The following is a 21,672-nucleotide window of genomic DNA, read 5'->3' as shown; positions in this document are numbered from 1 at the left end:
GAGGCCACCACATTTTTACAGTAAAATGGTCCTATGGAGGGGAGTTATTTGTCTCATGGAGTAAAAGCTTGAGAATCTCTGAATGATCACAGTGTTTCTTCGTCGGAGGGAAATATAGAAATCTCCTTGTTCGCTGAGGCTTTACTTTTCAGATTACATAATATACATTTCTGTTGATCTTCAAGCTTCCATTCTCTTTCCTTTCTTGTCTTCATCTCCTTCCAATTATCTGCCATACAGTGAAAATCATTATGTTTTATCCCAAATGATTTCCTCCTGCTCTGTTCCAATTTTCTCCCTTTTCCCAACCTACAGCTCTCCTCACCCCTGATGTTTTTTGTATTTCCCTATATTTTGCATTTCCTTTGTACCGTGTCTCTATTTAACTATGTTTTGTATAACTATATGTTCATTTGCAACTTTTTTGTTAATCTTTTTGGTCTTTTGGTGACAAATTAAAAAAAAAACACTTTTTGTTACATAAATGAGCTTTTTGCTTTTATTTATTTATTTATTTACTTATTTTATTTATTTTTTGAGCTTTTCACTTTTCAAGAGATTGTTCGAATCTGAAGATGAGTCACAAAGAAGTAGTGTCTGGAGATTTGAAATCCATATTTATTTATTTTTATTGACAAGGGGTAATAGGAGTTGGTAATGAAGCAGAGAGTGTTTAATATGTATATTCCAATGATTTTAGAGGCAAAGAACTTTCCTTTTGATGCTTTTCCTAATTTCATTTCAATTTAGGCTTAAGGGGTTCTTGATAATCTGAGTAGATAAGTGGTGTTGGAATTGGTATAAGAATCCACCATGCTCTACAGCATACCCATCTTCTTTTGCAGGCACCAATCTGATCCTCTGTCATTTTGCAGATGTCTCTTCTGCAAACGCCAGACAGATTTAAACAATGGTTTTCACCAGAAGCCAAACCACTTCTTACTGCAGAAGAAGAGAGGCAGTGAAAGAATTAGTTTATGAGAGAGTGTAGGACCCTAAACACTGTTAAGTGTGAAACCCGGAGTTCTCTATGAGGATTTCCATGTGAAGAAGAGAAGCCAGACAAAGGATCTATTCAATTGTTCCATCACCTTCACTGCCTTTTTTACCCAACAGCCCAACCGTTAACAAACTCTTCCCTCCTTTTCTTATAAGTTCCTGGCATTGCTAATTTATGCTTCAAAAAGAACTTTGGTAAATGTCAAAATGGAACAACAATGGGATGGACAAAATACATGTCAACATAAAATTGTGAAAAGGCCATCATAATGCAAGAGTGTTTGTGTGGGATCAAAGAATTGCAATTTGGGGTACAGAGATTTGGGTAGCAATGCAGATAGCATCCTATTAGGGAGCAAAAACCAGAGGTTTTTGAAGCATAAAGGGAATGTGCTGTAACATTTTTCACGAAGAATTTTTGATTGATGTTGGTGGCAGAAAGCTAATTTTGACTGAATCTGATTGGTTGCTAAGGATCTCACTAAGCAATATCTCTTATTGTTGCAGGTGTTCAGACTGAGTCCTTGGAATATTTGCAATTTGGCCCAGTTCAAAAGTTCATGGTTCCATAGGTGAGGACGTGCATAAGGCCCATGTCCTAAATCACCTCCCGGCTCCATTTTAAAACCCCTTGACATAAATGACCCCATTTCATTTTCCTTTCACATTTATGTTCTAAGGACACCGAATTCTTCATTGTTTTACTCCTTTATATGGATCTTCAACACATATTTGCTGAGCACCTTCTATTCAGCAGACATTTTTCTTTACACTAACAATAGAACAGTGAAAATGGAAGAAATGTTTTTTATTCTCACAGGATTTATCTTCAGGGAATACAATCTGAACCATACAAAAATAAGTGGCTAACTTCAGAAAGTGGTTTTCAGAACAATAATAATACAATAATTGACCAGATATAGTCTGGAAGATGCGGTTAATAGAAAGGACGGAGAGAGGCCTCCTAAGGATGAAGCAACTTCTAAGGATGAACTGAGGTCTGAATGACGGTCATGGAAAAGATAAGCAAATATTCACATGAAGGTATTAGAGGCATAGAAAACAGCAAGAGCAAGGTCTCTTGCTTAGTGTATTGGAATAACAGAAAGACCTGTTTAGGCTGAGAATTATGGAAAACAGTAAGTTTGGTAAGAAATGAGATGAGGTAAGATGGAGTGAAGATCATGTGTCGCTCACAGACCATAGTGGGCTTGCAGTTTCCTCTACCTAAAGCTGCAGTCCTCTTACTTCAGCTCCCTTAAGACTCTATATGCTCATTATTCTTTTACAATGTTGTTTTTTACCTTTCTCACCCCCTTCTTTCTTCCTGTCTGTTTAGGATGAAATCTCAGGAAAATAGATCATGTGGATACTAGCTGTGGGACTAGTCTATTCTATAGACACATAAATCCATTTCTTTATGTTTCAATCAGCTCAGAATAAGAAAAAGTTATTCTTTTTCTCTCTGAATCTAGTTATGATCAACCTAACTCAATGTACCTTAGTCACTGAGTGTATCAGAAGAAAAAATAAATTTGTGGACATTCTAAACAATCCTTTTAGTTGTATCTAGAAAGCTGAAAATTTTAAAAATAAAAATAAAAAATAAAAAGCTGAAAATTTCTCATCATATACAGACCATTATTTTCTCCAGATGACTTGCATTACGGCCAAGTTAATTTAATAGGAAAGTCTCTAATGGCAGAACTAATGACCTGGCATTACAATCCTCAAAATAAAATGACTGCCCAGTAGAAAAAAACAACTAAGAAAGAGTAAGGAGGAGGAGAGTTAATAGTTTCAATTGGTCTCACCTCTGTATTGAGAGATGGGATTGAGAGGTGTCAAAGGATTTCTCACCTATGAGGTAACTGAAGGTCCACTCAATAATGGACAGATCCTATCAACCGAGAATTGTTTAGTCATCACATTACTTTTATTTATATTTGCTTATAAGGCCATTCCTAGCTAAGAATGGTAAGACAATATTTTTAGATTAAAATTTGGTGATAATGTTCCTCTTGGCTGTAGCAGAATGACATATGCAATGTATTCAGTTGATCAAGTAATTTAAATATGTATTCATAAGGAGATAACTGAAAAGAAAATCAACATTGATTTCTGATAAATGTTATTTTAAAAATAGGAAGAGAAGAATATTACCTTAAACAAACTAAAACGCATCTGAACACAAAATGCATTTCATAGTGAAACACTAGCTTTAATCCTATTAAAATGAGAAAGGAGGGACACCTGGGTGGCTCGGCAGTTGAGTGTCTGCCTTTGGCTCAGGGCATGATCCTGGATTCCCAGGATCGAGTCCCACGTTGGGCTCCTTGCATGGAGCCTGCTTCTCCTCCCTCTGCCTGTGTCTCTGCCTCTCTCTCTGTGTCTCTCATGAATAAATAAAATCTTTAAAAATAAATAAATAAATAAAATGAGAAAGGAAAGAAGAATGTCCACTGTTGATACTTTATTAATATAGTTCTGAAAATTTTGGACAATGCCGTGAATGATTCATGGCATTGTGAGAATGGGGAAAATTAACAAGGCAGAAAGCCACAAATGTTGGAGAGGATGTGGAGAAAGGGGAACCCTCCTGCACCGTTGGTGGGAATGTGAACTGGTGCAGCCACTCTGGAAAACTGTGTGGAGGTTCCTCAAAGAGTTATAAATAGACCTGCCCTACGACCCAGCAATTGCACTGCTGGGGATTTACCCCAAAGATACAGATGCAATGAAACACCGGGACACCTGCACCCCGATGTTTCTAGCAGCAATGACCACAATAGCCACACTGTGGAAGGAGCCTCAGTGTCCATCGAAAGATGAATGGATAGGGATCCCTGGGTGGCGCAGCAGTTTAGCGCCTGCCTTTGGCTCAGGGCACGATCCTGGAACATGGAGCCTGCTTCTCCCTCTCCCTGTGTCTCTGCCTCTCTCTCTCAATCTGTGACTATCATAAATAAATAAAATTTTTTTTAAAAAAAGAAAGATGAATGGATAAAGAAGATGTGGTCTATGTATACAATGGAATATTCCTCAGCCATTAGAAACGACAAATACCCACCATTTGCTTCAACATGGATGGAACTGGAGGGTATTATGCTGAGTGAAGTAAGTCAATCGGAGAAGGACAGTGTATGTTCTCATTCATTTGGGGAATATAAATAATAGTGAAAGGGAATATAAGGGAAGGGTGAAGAAATGTGTGGGAAATATCAGAAAGGGAGACAGAACATAAAGACTCCTGACTCTGGGAAGTGAACTAGGGGTGGTGGAAGGGGAGGAGGGTGGGGGGTGGGGGTGAGTGGGTGATGGGCACTGAGGGGGACACTTGACGGAATGAGCACTGGGTGTTATTCTGTATGTTGGTAAATTGAACACCAATACAAAATTAATTTATTAAAAAAAATAAAAAATAAAAAAAATAAAATAAAATCCCAACAGTTTATAAAAAACAAAACAAAACTAAACAAAAAAACAAATTACGTAGGTAAAAAAAAAAAAATTATGTAGGTAGCATTGTCAAAGAATCTGTCGGAGTGCCCAAAACCATAGGGTACCATCAGTACATTAGAAACAGAAATTCCCATAAGATACAAAACAAATATGATGAGATTGGAAGGATGATTTAGGCTTTTGGCCACAAATGCAAGTTTGGTACTCTCAAGTGACTGCCACTTGAGAACAAATGGATCATAGAGAACAGCTATGAAACATTGCTATTCTTGAAAGTGGGAGGGCAGTTTTCTAAAATACTCACTCCTTCAAGGACAGGTCTGTGAACTGAAGCTTGGGCAGGGGGCCTTCTGCATTGGGCGGCCGGCTGGGTAGGGGACTGAAGTAAACATGGCGGAGAGTTCACAGTGGTAGCTTTGGATGGTAACAGAGACGTATTCTCAATTTAGACCCATAAGATACAGGTTGACTAAGGATAAGCCATAGCATCACTGTGACAAATGATCAGAACGATAAGGTACCATGAGCAAAAGTTAATGAAATAACATATCTGGACCCTCAAAGACTAAAGATATTGGCATTGCCAATGTGACAAATAGTTAAACATATATGTATCAAATTATTCAAGGAAATAAAACCTATTATCATAAAGTTGTACAAGCAACAATAAAACAATATAGATAATAGAATAAGTGGGCAGGTTTGAAAAATAGAAACTTCTAAACATGACAAAAAGTTCTTGAAAAAAAGGAAGGTATTAATGACCAATTATTAGACAAGAGAATTAGTTAATGAGGAGATATATCTAAGTTATTTACTCAGAAAAAAAAAGTTATTTACTCAGAACTTAGCACTGAGACGCAGCATCTCACATTTCTTTAATTCAAATCCCTGGACAGGAAAGGAAAGAGAGGAGGTAGTGCTTAAAGAGATTCTCCAGAAACGATAGAAAAGTACACATGCACAGATTGAAGATAAAAGATGATAGTAAAGAAATTCACATTAGGTTATAAAACAAAACAAAGGCTAGATCAAAAAACACTGGAAAAAAGATAAAAAACTTAAAACGAAATACTAATTAAAAAGTAGTAATAACAAATTTAGAAATAAAAATTTAAAAAAGAAATAATTATAAATAGCAGCAACATGAAAGTCAGAAAAGAATGGCCTGTGAGAGAAAATTATCGCTGGTGTAGAATTGTGTACTTAGTAACACTTTCTTTCCAGAATAAGGATAACATTTACAAATTGACAGATAAAGACTGACATGATTTATCACCAAGATATCTAAAGCAAGGGAAATTCTAAAAAACATGCACCATGAAGGAAGAATTTAACACAGAAAGAAGGTGGCCTCAGAGTGAGAGTGGAATTCTAATAAATCCCACGGAACGGATGATAGTGATAGTAATACTCTCCAACAGATGAGGTTTGAGAAAGAACAGAAGTGAACTTCTACTTCTATTTAGGACGTAAAATTACAAAAGAAATTGCTCTTTTTCTGATGAAGAGATCAAGCTGGATTGTTCACTTAGAAACCCAGCACAGAGCTGAGCTCCCAGAGAAAACCTAATTAACTAAAATCCAAAGTGACAGGGCCCTACGGAAAGGGAGAGGGAGTGACATCACCATGGTGGTGATGTGGGAGGCCCCAGCTTCTGCGCACACCCCCCCCCCCCCCCCCCCCCGCCACCTCATGAAGATCGACAATAAGACAGCTCTCCAGGAGCAAAAGCCATCCTGGAAGAGCTCCGCTGTCCACGTAAGAAGCATCAGTGCAACACGATGCAACAAAAAGCCTGAAATAATTGCACAGGAAGGGATAGAAGAGCTTCAGTGTGCCTGTGCCACCCCATCCTCCAGGCCAGCACTGCTCCAGGCCCACAGGGAGGTTCCCATCTAGGAAGAGCCCCCCAGTAAGGGAAGGGGGAGAGGGTTAGCCAGCAGCCTCCCCGGCCTTCGGGGCATCACCTGAAGGACCTGTTTTGGTTTCATCCCTCCCAGACTGGCAAAGCAGTGATGCGGGGAGGTGACTAGGGACAGAGGAGAAAAGCAGAGGTTACTGCAACAGCCACACGCAGCTGGCAACTGCCCTCCCCAGTGACCTGCTCTGCCACGACCCCAGCAATTTTTGCTGTAGAAAAATACCAGCGGCCAGTGCAGCGGCCACAGACTCCTGCAGATGTCTCCTTCCTGATGCCAGCTACCTGAGTCCCTTCCTACTCCTTCCCCTACCCTGCCCCCTGCCAGAGCTGGGGACCTAGACGGCATCCAGCCCAGGCTTCTGCAGCTTCTCTGGTTCAAGAAATCCGTGGAGACCCCCCACAACTGACCCCCCATGCCATGCCTGCACACTGGGGCTATGCACTTGCACACCTCTGATCTGATGCCTGTTTTGGCCTCCATCGCTGTGCCTGCTGCTGGAAGCGCACACCAACACCCACAGCTGCTCATGGAGCTGGACGTGCATAAATGAAGAGGAGGGAACACTCCCAAACTATTTGACAAGGCCAGCATTGCCCTGATAACAAAGATAAGGACACTACAAGAAGCTGAAACTATAGGCCGATACTCTGGATGCAGATACAAAAATTCTTAACCGAATACTTGCAAACTGAGTTTAACAGTATGTTAATAGGATCATATGCCATGATGAAGAATGACTTTCCCTGGGATGCAAGGATGGTTCAGCATATGCAAATCAATAAATGTGATTGATATACAGTATGAAAGATAAAAATCATCTGATTGTCTCAATAAATCAAGAAAAAGCATTTGATAAAATTCAATGTCGTTTCCTGTAAGACACTCAATAATCTGGGTACAGAAGGAACGTACCTGAACGTAATAAAGGCCAAATATGACAAACCCATGGCCAACAACATATTCAGTGGCAGAATTTAAAATCTTTCCCTGGGGATCCCTGGGTGGCTCAGTGGTTTAGCGTCTGCCTTTGGCCTAGGGCATGATCCTGGAGTCCCCAGATCGAGTTCCGTGTTGGGCTCCCGGCGTAGAGCCTGCTTCTCCCTCCTCCTGTGTCTCTGCCTCTCTCTCTCTCTCTCTCAGTCTCTATCATAAATAAATAAATAAATCTTTTTAAAAAAAATAAATAAAGTCTTTCCCTCTAGATCAGAAAAAAAGCAAGCATTTCCATTGTCACTACTTTTATTCATCACAGTATGGAAGTCCCAGCTAGAGCAACCAGGCAAAAAAAAAAAAAAAAAAAATCAAAGGTGTCCAAACTGAAAATGAAGACGTAAAATTGTCTCTATTTGCAGATGACATTATATATATATACATATGTGATATGTAATTAACTCAAAATAGATTAAAGACTTCAGTGTAAGACCCAAAGCTGTAAAATTCCTAGAAGAAAACAGGAAAAACTTGCCTTGACATACGGTTTTCCCCTTTCACAATAAGCCACGGCTGGAGCTCTATGGAGCCTCTCTGGGTTCTTCTGACCTTAGGAGAGGGGTCTCCCGGGGGCTCCAGTCCACGTCCAGCCTCAGCTGGCGGCTGCTCCACACTCACTGAAAGCCACAGTGTCTACAGAGTGTCCCTCGGCTCCCCGACCCTTTTGTGCATCAGATTCCATTAGTGGCCTCTCTACTTATGCACCCATGACTGGAGGAAGAGTGGACTTTCTCAGCTTCTTCCCACCCTCTGCTGCTTTATGACTGAGTATATGGCGATTTTTTGAAATGCTTTGGCTGTGCTTAAAATTTTGTATTCTGTAGTTGGATGCAGTGCATTAAGATTCTTTGTGAGAGACCTGAGACAAGATCAGTTCCACCTCTTTGGTTTGCAGATGGCCATCTCCTTATTGTGTCTTCACACTGTGTTCCCTCCTATGTGTCTGTGTCCAAATTTCCTCCTCTTATAAGGACACCAGCCATATTGAGTTAGGTCCCACCCTAATTACTTCATTTAACTTAATCACCACTGTGAAACCCCAGTCTCCAAATATGGTCACATTCTGAGGTCCGAGGCTTGGGATTGTAGGGACACTGGTTAGTCTACAACACCCTCCTTTTCCTTCTAACCTTTCTGAATGGTTTCATTTTGTGTGGGTTGGTTGTTTTTTGGTCTTGGTTTTGGTTTTGATTTTTGTGGGTTTCTTGGTACCATATAGTAGAGTTTAGTTGTCTGAGTTTTAAAATAAGTGCTGACCATCTTTGACTTGAAGTAGAAAATTAATCTATTTGCATGTTAATGTCTTCACTAATGTATTTGAGTTTAATTTTACCATCGTACTTTGTTTTCTGTTTGCCTAGTCACTATTCCTTTTCTCTCTCTCAATTCCTCTTTTCTATTGGATTATTTTAATCATTTCATTTTTTTCGATTAGTTAGGAAATTAAACCTTTGTTCCCATTCTTGTCGTAGTTCTCATAGAATTAAAACATATGTTCTTAATATAGCAAACCTAAAATTAATCAAAATATTTACTCTTATATAATATAATGACTTTACATTTTTGTCATCATCATTTCACTCCTCCCAATTATTTACTTTTATTGTTAAGTATTTTAATTCTACATCTATTTTTAATCCCTACCACTTTCTTTTTTTCTACCTGGGTTTATTAATCAAATACACTCATGCTATATTTATATTACAATATTTATCAACAAAAGAAATAAGATGGTGGTTAGCTGCTTAATGTCTAGTCCAATTATTTTTTTAACTTTAAGTTCAATTCACCAACATATAGTACATTATTAGTTTCAGATGTAGTGTTCAATCACTTATCAGTTGTGTATAATACCCCGTGTTCATCACATCACATGCCCTCCTTAATGCCCATCACCAATTTACCTTATTCCCCCACCTATCTCTCCTCCAGCAACTCTCAGTTCCCCAGAGTTAAGAGTCTCTTATGGTTTGTCTCCCTCTCTCATTTCTATCACTTTCAAATACTTGATGGGTTTCTAAATTGGTTCATCCAAATATGAGAAGATTGTATTTTCACCTAGTAAAGCTGAAGATTCATATTGTAAGACTCCATTCTATCCCTAAGTTGGAAACCAAGACATACATGAGAGGAGTTTTATAGTAAGATTTTTTATAATAGCCAGCAACCAGAAAAAGATGAAATTTCCATTATCATTATGATAGTTAAGTGTGTCATTATTGTTGTATCAACTGCAAAGAATAGCCAAATGCTTTTCATTTCCAGTTACTCTACCTCATTCATTTTCTTGTCTTATTGATTTGTCATTCTACTTTATTTATTCAGAACATCTTAATATATAGACAAGCCATGACTTATTTAAATGTGCTTTGATTGATGGAAATCAGTTAGGTAATCTCCAATCTTTTGTTTTTACAGATAAAGCTATGATGATTCAACATACACGTGCTACTTGGCATATACATAAAGTATATCTATAGGATATAGTCCCATTGGAATGGATTGCTGGGTCTAGGAATTTAAAATTTTTGTTGCCTGTTCACCTTTCATGATCTAAAAAACATTTGTTTGGATTCCAGTACCGTTAACTTTTCATTACTCCTGCTTTTGAATGAGATGAGTTTTTCTTGGACTAAAAGCTTTGTGTAGGGTATGTGCCAGGAGTTGCCTTTAATAACCACTATCTTGTATTAATTATGTTAACTCTTACTTTTATTCAAACCATGGAGTTAAGTAGATATATGGCTATTCACAATATAATGTCTCTTTTCCCCTTCAGATTCACCTATAGATTATGTGTTGCATATGTAAGTTGTTTTACACCACTCTTGGTTAAGTTTGAATTATCTGTTTGTAAGTCCACTACTGACCCCTGGGATCCTCCCACTAATCACCCATGAATTCTGTTCTTGTTTTGCAAAGGAATATTTTCAAGTTTGTTCTTAGGGTGTGCCCCTTACCTTCTAGAAGTGTTCTTTGCTGGAACCTCCTGACATGTGGTGTCATGCACCTCTTTTTTTCACATGCCATCTATATCCTAGTTTACTTGACGATGCTAATTTCAATTCATTTTCTCACTCATGTTGCTTTGGATGATTTCTAAGCAAAAATGGTGGAAATGCTGAAAGTTCTCTCACAGGCTCCTTTCATTAGAATGTATGTCTTATAGTCTCTCAGGCACCACCAAAAGGTCATATATTTATTCTTAGAAGAACGTGCTATCCTCAGTTTCCAGGCTATCTTCAATTTCTTCTTTAGTTTTATAGATACTCTCTCTAAAGGACTGGAGAATCACAAGATGGGTCACAACTCTTGTTAGCTTCATGTGCAATAATATAAATACATAGAAAAACTATCCACACTCTCTTTCTGCTATGAATTATTTTTTGGGCTTGTATGTTTGACCAGACACTACATAGTTCATTACTGATTGAGCTAGTGTGAACATTTTCTCCTAAATAAGAGTTTATTTTCTTACTGATAAACTAAACACTCAAAATAATGGTCTTTGGGTTGCCACAAGGACTCCAGAACTGGCACACTGTCACAGGTAGGGGACTAATGGCTGTGGGCAGTGAAAATGGTAGAAGCAGTCCAGATTCCACGTAAGTCTATTTCCATGAAAACTTATGACCTCCCCATTTCCTTCATCCCCCAGCTCTTGGTGACCACCATTCTACTCAATGCTCCTATAAGTTTAACTATTTAGATTATAAACAGTTATACTCATATAGATTATATGAGCTCATATAAATGAGCTCATGCAGCATTCCTCTGTGACATGTCATTTGGCATCATGTCCTCAGGTTCCTCCATGTTATTGCAAATTTATACATAAATCAAATCTTCATGTTGTACACCTTAAATATACAAAACTTTGATTTGTATACCTCAATAAAGCTGGGAGACAACTTGTAAAATAACCCTATGACCTTATTTTAGTTCCAACTTTACCAGATCTTTGTGTAACATGTGATTTCTTGAATCTTGCTACTGTTAGTTAATTTGGTTTGATGCTCATCAGCTCAATGTTTTTCTTAATTCACTGACAGACTCCTAGCAACTTTTCTGCATTTGTTCAATATGTGTGGTGTTTTTCCTGATTCTGTCAATGGTATTCTCTTCCTTTTTCTTCTCCAATTCCCTCTTATCCTTTCACCTCCTTACTTTCATTTTCTCATCTTCTCTATTCTGTCTTCTCTTTTCATACTACTGGCTTCCCCTAAGTTTTTCCAGGTACTCTTTAAAATTTAGACACTTATTACTGAGCAATGATATGACTCCTGCAGCCAGTTTTCATCTGAATACCAGGTCCATATTTTCAAAGTTACACATTTCCACCTGAAAGATGCATAGGTTCCTAAAACTCAAGATGTTGAAATTGGCCCTCATTTTGTCTTTGAAATCTCAAAAATGAAGAAACATAAAAAAACAAACATTCTCCTTAGTGTATTTTCTTTCTGGGTTAATGTCCTTTGACTTTATTCAGGAACCCAAGAATTATCATTCCAGTGCATTCATTTATTCATTAACTATAATCAGTTATAGCTCTTACATGTTCCATTCATGCGGCCCTCTATTCACTCAAAGTAATTGCTTAGCTGTACTCTCTTGCAGGTAAAGTCCCATGATCATTCCCCAGGCCATCCCTTCCTGTCCATCTTCATTACTTAAAGAGGTGTTTCTAAAGCAAATGAGTCTGTTCATTCAATTTTCAGAGCCAACCAGTACATGACAAGCTCCTCCTCCCACAGCATGTGCCCTTAGGACCCTCTGTGGGCTGCCTCTGATTCTCTCTGCCAGCCCTCAGGCACGATCACCTCACCTCAACATCTCTGCATGCTGGACCTGTAATACACCATGCCTGTCACAACTTGGTGGCTTTATTCATGTCCATTTATGTGTCTGAAGCCCCCTCCAGTCCTCTGATTCACCTAGCAAATCAACTTTCATTTATAAGCAGATACAATCATGACATCTTTTATAAATCAGTGTTATATGGGCTTTTTTGTACTTTGACTAATCTCATAGAAAGTATTTGCTCTCTTCCTCTGTAACACCATGTTCCCAAACATCCATACTTTAACTTTTCACTTATTTTGATATAATCGTTCAGTTCTATATTTGTTGCCTCCCATAAAAGTTTCAGATCCTTTCGCGTAGTAATATAGCTTACTTGTTTTTTAGGCCTAAAGTTCAGAAAAGTGCCTGGAAGATGGTATATGTTGGAAATAAGATGACAGACTACTAACTTTATTGAAATGAATCAAGAGATATTTGGAGATTGAGAAGTTAGGGGCAAAACCACAAAATGACAGTCTTTCCCATAGAGGACTTAGAAGGAGAGATGAAAGTGAAAGAGGATATGGAAGCAAAGAAAAGGAATAGGTGGGAGAGCTGAGACCACTAGGGGAGGAAGAGCAAGAAGGAGTCTCAGAGCTCCTTCCTGGTTAGAGGCTTATAGGTTGAAGAACTCCAAGTAAGTCTGCCTGATGGGCTGCTTGCATCATGAGGAAACGAATGCACTCTTCCTGATTCACCCTGTTTTTAAAGTTGTCAAAAAATTTAGCAGAAGATAAAAATAACAGCATGCAAACAACATGGAAGGTTAATATTGGAAGCTCCATTAAACCAGGAAATACTACTCTATTTTAGTCATAATGGATAGTCAGTCGGTGGATAACATAGTCGTAGTTGATACCTTCCTACCCAATATGAAATTTAGAACAGTGTCTGGCAGTGAGAATGTTCTAAACAAATCCTCCTTTAATGCCAAAAGAAAATATCTCCAAGTGCAAACATAAAGATTATTTCATCTAGGGGATCCCTGGGTGGCTCAGCGGTTTGACGCCTGCCTCTGGCCCAGGGAGCGATCCTGGAGTCCTGGGATCAAGTCCTGCGTCGGGCTCCCGGCATGGGGCCTGCTTCTCCCTCTGCCTGTGTCTCTGCCTCTCTTTCTCTCTCTGTCTGTGTCTATCATGAACCAATAAATAAATAATCTTAAAAAATTAAAAAAAAGATTATTTCATCTAATATGTGTTTTCACGACATGCTTGGTCCAAATGACGCTAGCTCCTCCTGTGTTACCTACGAACCATTTCAACTCTTTCTGCATAGCTGATTATCAAACTCTGCAACCCTGACATATTATTTTCAGATGCATGTATGAATCCTTAAATTGAAGAATTGTGAAGTACTTCTACAGACCTCAGTCATCTCATATGAAAATAATGAATTTGAACCTGATATTTATTTATTATTTATTTATCTATCTATTTATTTATTTATTTTAGCTAGTTAGTTAGCTAGTTAGTTAGTTAGTTAGTTAGTTAGTTAGTTAGTTAGTAGGCTGCATGCTCAGAGTGCAGCCTAACTTGGGGCTTAACCTCATGACTCTCAGATCAAGACCTGAGCTGAGATCAAGAGTCAGATACTTAACCAACTGAGCCACTCAGGTGCCTCTGAACCTGATAACTTTTTTTTTAAGAGAGAGACAGTGAGGGAGGGAGAGAAAAATCTCAAGCAGGCTCTGTGCCCAGTGCAAAGCCCAACTTAAGGCTTGATCTCATAATCCTGAGATCATGGCCTGAGACCAAATCAAGAGTCAGATGCTAACTGACAGAGCCATTCTGGGACCCCAAATCTGATAACTTTTAATGACCATCTTAGCACTAAGGGTTTATGATCACAGAGCATCACCTTTTGTGTTATTGTCTCCATTTCCTGGCTCAACCATTTTCTTCCTACATAGCTCTTGAATATTCCAAAGCATTTGTTCCTCCTACTTGCTTCATTATTTGAGGCTATATTTATGCTTTGATACCTATTCAGTGTGATTGTTATTTGTCATAAGAATCACTTCCTAGAATATGGAGCAGCACTTGGTCTTCTCAATAACCCTTTCCTGGGGACTGTAACCCTCCTTCTGAAACCTTATTCCATGTTTATGCCGTTTGTGCAGAGTGATTCTATGGCCAGTTTGGCTGAGACAATTCTAACTTATGCCTGCTGTTGGGATACAGTTATAACAGTGTTCCATTTTCTTACTTTCCCACAGTGTCTATTTTGGGTGAAAAAAAGGCATATGATAACCTACTTATACAACTATTGACATAACCTCTCCCATAATGAGAGCTGTGTATTATTACTCAATACTGGCTTCTAAATTCCTTTGGGAGCCAAATATTTATATGACAGATTCCCCAAGATGTGCCCTTAGCATAGTTCCTGTCAGTGGGACTCCACCCATCTCTTCCTCTGACCTGGTGAGTAGATACAGCGGTAGATGCCCCTGCAATCCAACCCCTTCAGATCTTCCTATCTACAAGTCAATTGTCATGACTTACCAGGGCACCCAAGGCACAAAGTAAGGATAAAGCAGAATGAGATTGCATCAGGCAGTGGGTATAATGGCAAAGGAATGTTCTCTTTCCTATTTTACCCTGTTATAATCCTAGTGTGGTTGTTGGTATCAGGCTTATGAATCCAGGGTCTTGTCTGACCTGCCAGAAAGACATCCAGATGGCAGACTCTGGCAATCAGCCACCACCTTACCTGGTGATAAGAGGGTCAGAAAGAGGAGCATGAAGAAAAGCACATGGAGCCTCATGGCTGAATGGTCAGTGAAGAAAAAAGGCATCGACATGCTTGGAGCCTGGGTTTCTAAGTATGGCAGGTCCATGGCTATTTATGATGCTCCTGGGCCTGTGGTTTGTTCTTGGTTAGTAGAGCTTAACAAAAAGGGAATAACTCAGTCTCCCACAGGAAATCTCCAGGGCCAAAGTACACAAAGGCCATGGTAACTCATGGATGACAAAGCAGAAGGTAATGCTGTCCATTTTCAAGACTCAGGACATCCTTACCGGGTTGTGTTCTCTACTATTCTCCATGTGCACACACATGTATAATCGTGTTCATACATTATGTATCTATTGTGCATCAGGCAGCAGAGTAAAAACCAGGGCTACACCAGATTGATCACAATCAGATCATAGGATATGGACAGCTAAGTGGGTGCAGGCAATAGGCTATGTAAAGGACACAACCCAGAGGAGATAGTGATTATTTTCCTGGTTATTTCTACCAAGGGAGCAGTAATGGGAAAGTCAGGAAGGGCTTCATAACAAGGATGATACGGAGCATGTTTCAAAAGTTTGGTATTTTATCTTTATAAACACTGTTTTGTTGAAAGCATATTTCAACCTTTTTAAAGATTTTTGCAGCCATTTTAATAGATTTTTATTATTTCATTAAATGTTTATAATTAAAACCTAGCATTATAGAAAACCTAGAAAACACCAGAAAGTATGAAAAAATTAAATTGCTTGGAATCCCATTACTGAAATTCAACCATAGCTAAAGACTTCAGGAAACTTTCCCCAGGATAGATGTCCTTTGTCATCTTGGCAGAACAATCATTATGATGATTGCCCTTTCTTTTAACCTAAGTTGTGCTCTCTGGAAAAAAATCTACTCTGTTGGGTATTATGATTATCAGCTTCTGCGATGGTGCCCAGTGACCCCTGATTCCTTGTGTTCATGCTTTTGTGCAGCTCCTTTCCTTAGAGGAGACTGGATGTGTGAAGAGGAGACAGCAGATGGATGGGATGTCACTTTCTAGATTGGGTTACAGGAAGAGTCTTTTTTTTCCCATCTTGGGCACCCTCTCTAACCCTTTTGCTGGCTTATTCAGTTGCTCTGAGTAAAGTCTGCTCCCATGTTCTGAGCTACCCAATGGAAAGGAATTGATGATTAGCAATTCACTAATGAAGACCTGAGGCCTGTCAGTGATGACATGATTGAGCTTGGATGCTGATTCCTCCCCTCTGCCCTAAGTCCAGCCTTCAAAAGAACCTCTAATCCAGGCCAAAAGCTGGACAGCAATCTCATCAAAGCCAGAGGTACTCACGTGAGTCTCACCACACAAATTATTTAGATAGTAAAAGCTTATCATTTTAGGTTGCTTAGTTTAGGGTAATGTGTATGCAACTGTAGACATCTAGTAATACAAGCACACAACTATCCTCTAGGAAAATTGTTCCCACAGGACATGAGTTCAGGCGTGAAGACGCCAAAGGTAACACAATCATGTTTCAAGTCTTTTCAAGTGTAAAGAGGTAGATGTAATAAAAATATGTAGAATCACAATACAAATGACCTTATCTCCCTTGCATACAATTATACATCTGGGATTGCACGCATGTGTGCAAGAGAGAGAGATTGGATGGGAGAGAGAGAAAGAATAAAAAAAATTATGAAAAATAATTGGTGGAAGAGTATTCCCTGTGATAAACACTTAATGTTTCTTTTTCAACTTTATGCTCATTGTTGAAAGAAGGAATAACAACAAATACTTCATGATAAAGCTGTGAGATATATTATAGACCCTACTGGAAAAAAATCATTGCTATTGGTAATAACCATAAGGAGGAAGTGAGCACAAGCAATTACGATGTTCAGTTACAAATTCCAGCTCATGCCATCAGAAGCTATATAGTCACAGTGAAAGAAAGCAAACAAATATCCACCTAGAGCTTTTGCTTGTTTCCTCTCTTTGCTTCATCCAGAACTTCAGACAGATCATAGTTTATGGCCAACCGATTCTGAGTTGTGAGTGCCAGAAAGAAAAGGCTGTCTACCACATCTTTGGATTTGAGCCTAGGGGAATCTCACGCATTCTCTGATTCACTCCCAACATGGTCATTTCACTTTTACTCAACTCCCACTGCCCCAACCCAGTGATGATCACTGTCTTGTCCCCCTCCTCCCACCACCAAACCTTACTTAATCAACCCATAACATGGGCTATTTAAAAATACGGTATTATTTTTTTATTTTGCTAAATGTTATTTTCATTCATTCAGGAATGAACTGTACCATTTTATTCTGTATTTATACCCCAACAAATACTGATTGCAGTCTAGAGGGAAACATAATTCCTGTAAGATTTTGTTGCATACTATTATATGTATGGACCTACTAGTGTGTTATATGTTAAATAGTGAGGGAATTAGCATTTTATATATTTATTTTTTATTTTTTTAAAGATTTTATTTATTTATTCATGATAGTCACAGAGAGAGAGAGAGAGAGAGAGAGAGAGAAAGGCAGAGACACAGGCAGAGGGAGAAGCAGGCTCCATGCACCAGGAGCCCGATGTGGGATTCGATCCCCGGTCTCCAGAATCGCGCCCTGGGCCAAAGGCAGGCGCCAAACCGCTGTGCCATCTAGGGATCCCAGAATTGGCATTTTAAGTGCTTGATGCTATACTACAATCCTTGGTGGATATTTAACATATATCTAAGAGGATTTTAGTGATGATCTTTTACTTGTGGAGGAGTGAATATTATGTTTCTGTGGATGCACCATAGACCATCGCCATTGCCAGAATTATCTTTCCATTTAGTTGAATAAAATTTTACATTTTACATTATTTTCATGATAATCCTTTATACTATGTAGGAATGTTAGCTTACCTGCTCGGTAAACCAGTATAAGGAGGATCTTCATTATCATTTCCTTTCTGGTTATTGATTATTTTTTAATTACTTTATGCTTTCTTACCTTAGTTTCCATTTTGTTATTAAATCCCAGTTGCATTGCATGATCAGCAAATGTACTTGTCCCTGCCATTTCCATTTAGAGTGATGGAGGACCCTCGGTGAATTCTTCTTTATGTTCTGTAGACAAGGGAAATTGAATTATATCTCACATTTATAATGCTTAGAGTTGAATATACATCTTCTAGATTTTGCTTTACAAATTTCTTTAGAGCCTCTATAGACTTAGTGCATTTTTCATCTACTTGATCTGTCAGTTGTGAGTGATGAAGTATCGTCTTCATGATGCTTTGTTGCTTTATCCATTAGGTAACTAGACCTGCCTGTCTTCCAGATTTATAGGATGACAGAGTAGTAGCAGCAGCAACAAGAGGGGAGGCAGTAACCATGATAGTAGGAGCTATGTTAGCCAGGATTCAGTCAAGTAGAATATACTAGTATTTTGAATACATTTAAAACTGGATTTGTTGCACAGGTTATGAAGGGTTCGAGGGAGTGCTGAGGTTACCCAGAAGTAACTGCAGGCAGCAGGTGCCACCCCTCAGGGGGACATCAAAATGGAAGAGACCAGGAGCCTGCAGAGGGGTCCCCTGGTTCTCAGGCCTCTGAGGAGGGGCATGCTGTCCAACTGCTGGAGCTCTAAAGAGAGGTTTTATAGGCATTGGGCCTCAGCCCTATGAAAAAGGGACAGGAACTAGTTGCTGGTGTCTCTGTGAGAGAATGATGCGATTGGTTCTAGCGGTGCCCTAGGAAGGGGGATGCTGAGGCTGGCTGTTGCTGCTGTAGCAATGGTGACAGGAGCAAAAGGGAGTAAGGAAGCCCCTTCACCCCTTCTCCAAAATCCAAATTCCCCTGTGGCACCTAATGTTTGTTGTGACCTAATTGGAAGCAGATCAGTGAAGGGGTCTGGGAGGTGGGGTTTGGAGAAAACCCCACTGAAAAAATGGACACAGGAACAAAGTAGCAACGGGAAATAGTGATGCCACTGTGGCAGCAATGTTCTTCATTTTGAAGTCATTTTTTTTGACGTGCGGATGTTTTAAGTGATTGTTGTAAATCCATTTATAGCTTATTCGACAGATTTTAAGTTATCTAGGAAAACAAAGTGCCATGGCAATGTACAAAGACTATGTCTGGAACTGGGAATGAATTAATCGGATTCACCTGGATTATCAATCAGACCAGGAATTTGTCAGGCATAGGAAAAGACGGAGAAGCAAAGACAAGAGAGCAACAGTATATAAGAATAAAAAATGTTCATAATTATGCTGGAGTGTCCAAAAATTACTTTCATGTGCTGCATGTCCATGAATTAAAGGCACAACATTCAGAAGAGTCAATGTGGGAGTGGCTGGGTGACTCATACCTATTTACAGGTGATCTGGGCTCTCCTAGGGAGGCTGCAACGTGCTCTTGAGGCAAGACATTTATCCACTTCTGGTTCTTCTTCTGCTTCGTAGCATTGTGTCGAAGCCTAGAGGGTTTTTTTCAACCACAGCCCTGTTGACATTTGGCGACAGATGATTCTGTGTCTTCAAGGTCATTCCTGTCCACTGTCAGGGGTTTAGCACCCTCCCTGGCCCCTAGCCATTAATGACACGAGTAGCACCTTTCTAGTAGTCAGAACTAAAGGGTCTCCAGACATTTCCAGGTAGGTGCCAGGGGCAGAACTTTCTCCTGTCAAGAACTCTGGCTTACGGGCATCTAAGTCCTCATGCCAGGTGTGTTTTTCTCTGGCTTTTTGGACCAATTCTCAGGACTTTGGTTTCACTCTGGGATCATCAGGTTGGAGCTGACCTTGGATGCACCTGGGAAGAAATGGAGGTTATGTGAGCTTCTGGAGTAGGGCCAGACAGGGCCAGACAGGGTTATGTCTCTGCTGCCCAAGATCAGCACACAGTGCTTTATAGTTTGGACTGTGAGAGAGAATGAGATGGGTTTTCTGCATGACTGGGCCTCCTCCAGGTGTTTGTCTGCCCCTGTGGTTCTTCCAGGCCTCAAGGTACAGGGAAGTTATGTGGGTGGAAGCTACGGTCACTCAGGAAGGCCACGTTCTGGTGGAGAAATACAGCAGATTCTTATAAATGAATTCCATCCTGTCACTCCTTAATGAAAAGAAGGCACAAGCTATTAGAAGTTAGGTAAAGGGAGTGGCAAAACCCTAAGACAGGAACAGGCAAGAATTATTGAGATATACACAGTAAAATTTTATTCATTAAAATTTAGTGTACTTTTTCTTTCTTTCTTCTTTTCTCTTTCTTTCCTTCCTTCTTTCTTTTAGAGTTTACTTCTTTTAGGAATCTCCACACCCAACATGGGGCTTCAACTCATGACCCTGAGATCAAGAATTGCATGCTCTTACAACTGAGCCAGCCAGGCACCCCAAAATTTAGTGTACATTTCTATGAGTTTTTTTAAAAACCATGTATTTGTGTCACCAAGATCACAATCATACACAGAACAGCTCTCTTACTGCCAGAAGTTTCCTCACATCTTTGTGTAATGGTTCCAGCCCCCCGGTGCCGACAACCACTTATCTTCTGTCCATGTAGTTTTTCCTTTTCTCATTTCTTAAGTAAGTTCTGGTAGTTTGTTTCTTTTAGGAAATTACCCTGTTCCACCAAAGTTGTTGAATTTGATGACCTAAAGCTATGTCTTATAAGACCTGCTTATTGATCTGAGATCTGTAATTTCTGGCTCCTTTCTTTAATTACTGATACTGGTTATTTGTATTCTGTTTCTCCCTTGACTCTCTCTCAAATCAACCTGTACGGGGTTTGTGCATTTTTTTCATCGTTCCACAGAACCAACTTTTGATTTCATCTTTCTTCCCTATTGATTTTCTGTTTAATTAATTTCTCTTACTATCTTTATTAACCTGACTTTCTTTAGATTTAATTTGCTCTTCTTAGATAATATTAGCAAATAGGAACTATAAATCTATTTCCAAATGCTAATTTGGCTTTATCTCATACAGTCTGATATGATATGATTTCCTTTTTTTTTGATTCAAAATGCTTACTCATTTTTGTTCAGAGTGTGTTGTTTAATTTCCAAATAGATGAGAATTTTCCTGATACTGAATATTGATTCTTATTTTACTTCTGTTAGGGTCACAGGATACACTTTGTATGATTTGTTTTCTTTTTTTTGTTTTGTTTTGTTTTTTAATTTTTTTTAATTTTTATTTATTTATGATAGTCACAGAGAGAGAGAGAGAGAGGCAGAGACACAGGCAGAGGGAGAAGCAGGCTCCATGCACCGGGAGCCTGACGTGGGATTCGATCCCGGGTCTCCAGGATCGCGCCCTGGGCCAAAGGCAGGCGCTAAACCACTGCGCCACCCAGGGATCCCCACTTTGTATGATTTGGATAATTTTGTTTCCCATGCCAAAACAAAATTTTGTGGTTTATATTGGTAAGTGCACACTTAAAAAGAATGTTTTTTCTGCTGTGGTTGTGTGAAAATTTTAAAATTAGATTAATTAGATTAAATTCATTGTAGTATTATTTAGATCTTTTATATGCTTACTGAGCGGCCTCTTGTGTTACTGATAACTGAGAAAGAATGTTTTTATTGAGATATAATTACTAACATTATATTAGTTTCAGTTATACAAAGTAATGATTCAATATATGTATATATCGTGAAGTGATCACCACAGTAAATCTACTTAACATCCATCACCATACAGTTATAAATTTTGTTTCCTTGTGATGAGAACTTTTAAGATTTA

The 21,672-nt window shown here is 39.1% G+C and overlaps 1 protein-coding gene across 5 annotated transcripts; it reads right to left on the bottom strand.

Moving 5' to 3' along the window:
- Positions 1-600: 600 nt before the first annotated feature.
- On the bottom strand, positions 601-21,088 carry LOC144284257 (beta-defensin 109-like). 5 transcript variants are annotated; one of them, XM_077848586.1, is made up of 4 exons: positions 19,303-21,088; positions 17,941-18,056; positions 10,338-10,660; positions 601-942 (listed from the first exon to the last, which is right to left on the bottom strand). In XM_077848586.1, the coding sequence occupies exons 3-4, from the start codon at positions 10,405-10,407 to the stop codon at positions 737-739; spliced, it is 276 nt and encodes a 91-aa protein (XP_077704712.1). In that variant the 5' UTR covers positions 10,408-10,660; positions 17,941-18,056; positions 19,303-21,088; the 3' UTR covers positions 601-736. The 5 variants fall into 5 exon arrangements, with proteins under 5 accessions (XP_077704712.1, XP_077704714.1, XP_077704713.1 ...); XM_077848588.1 differs by lacking the exon at positions 19,303-21,088 and adding an exon at positions 18,445-18,578; XM_077848587.1 differs by lacking the exons at positions 17,941-18,056; positions 19,303-21,088 and adding an exon at positions 14,932-15,072.
- Positions 21,089-21,672: the final 584 nt, after the last annotated feature.

The sequence above is a fragment of the Canis aureus genome, chromosome 15, assembly GCF_053574225.1.
Source record: "Canis aureus isolate CA01 chromosome 15, VMU_Caureus_v.1.0, whole genome shotgun sequence".
Lineage (NCBI taxonomy): Eukaryota > Metazoa > Chordata > Mammalia > Carnivora > Canidae > Canis > Canis aureus.
This window is presented reverse-complemented; position numbering and strand designations above follow the sequence as displayed.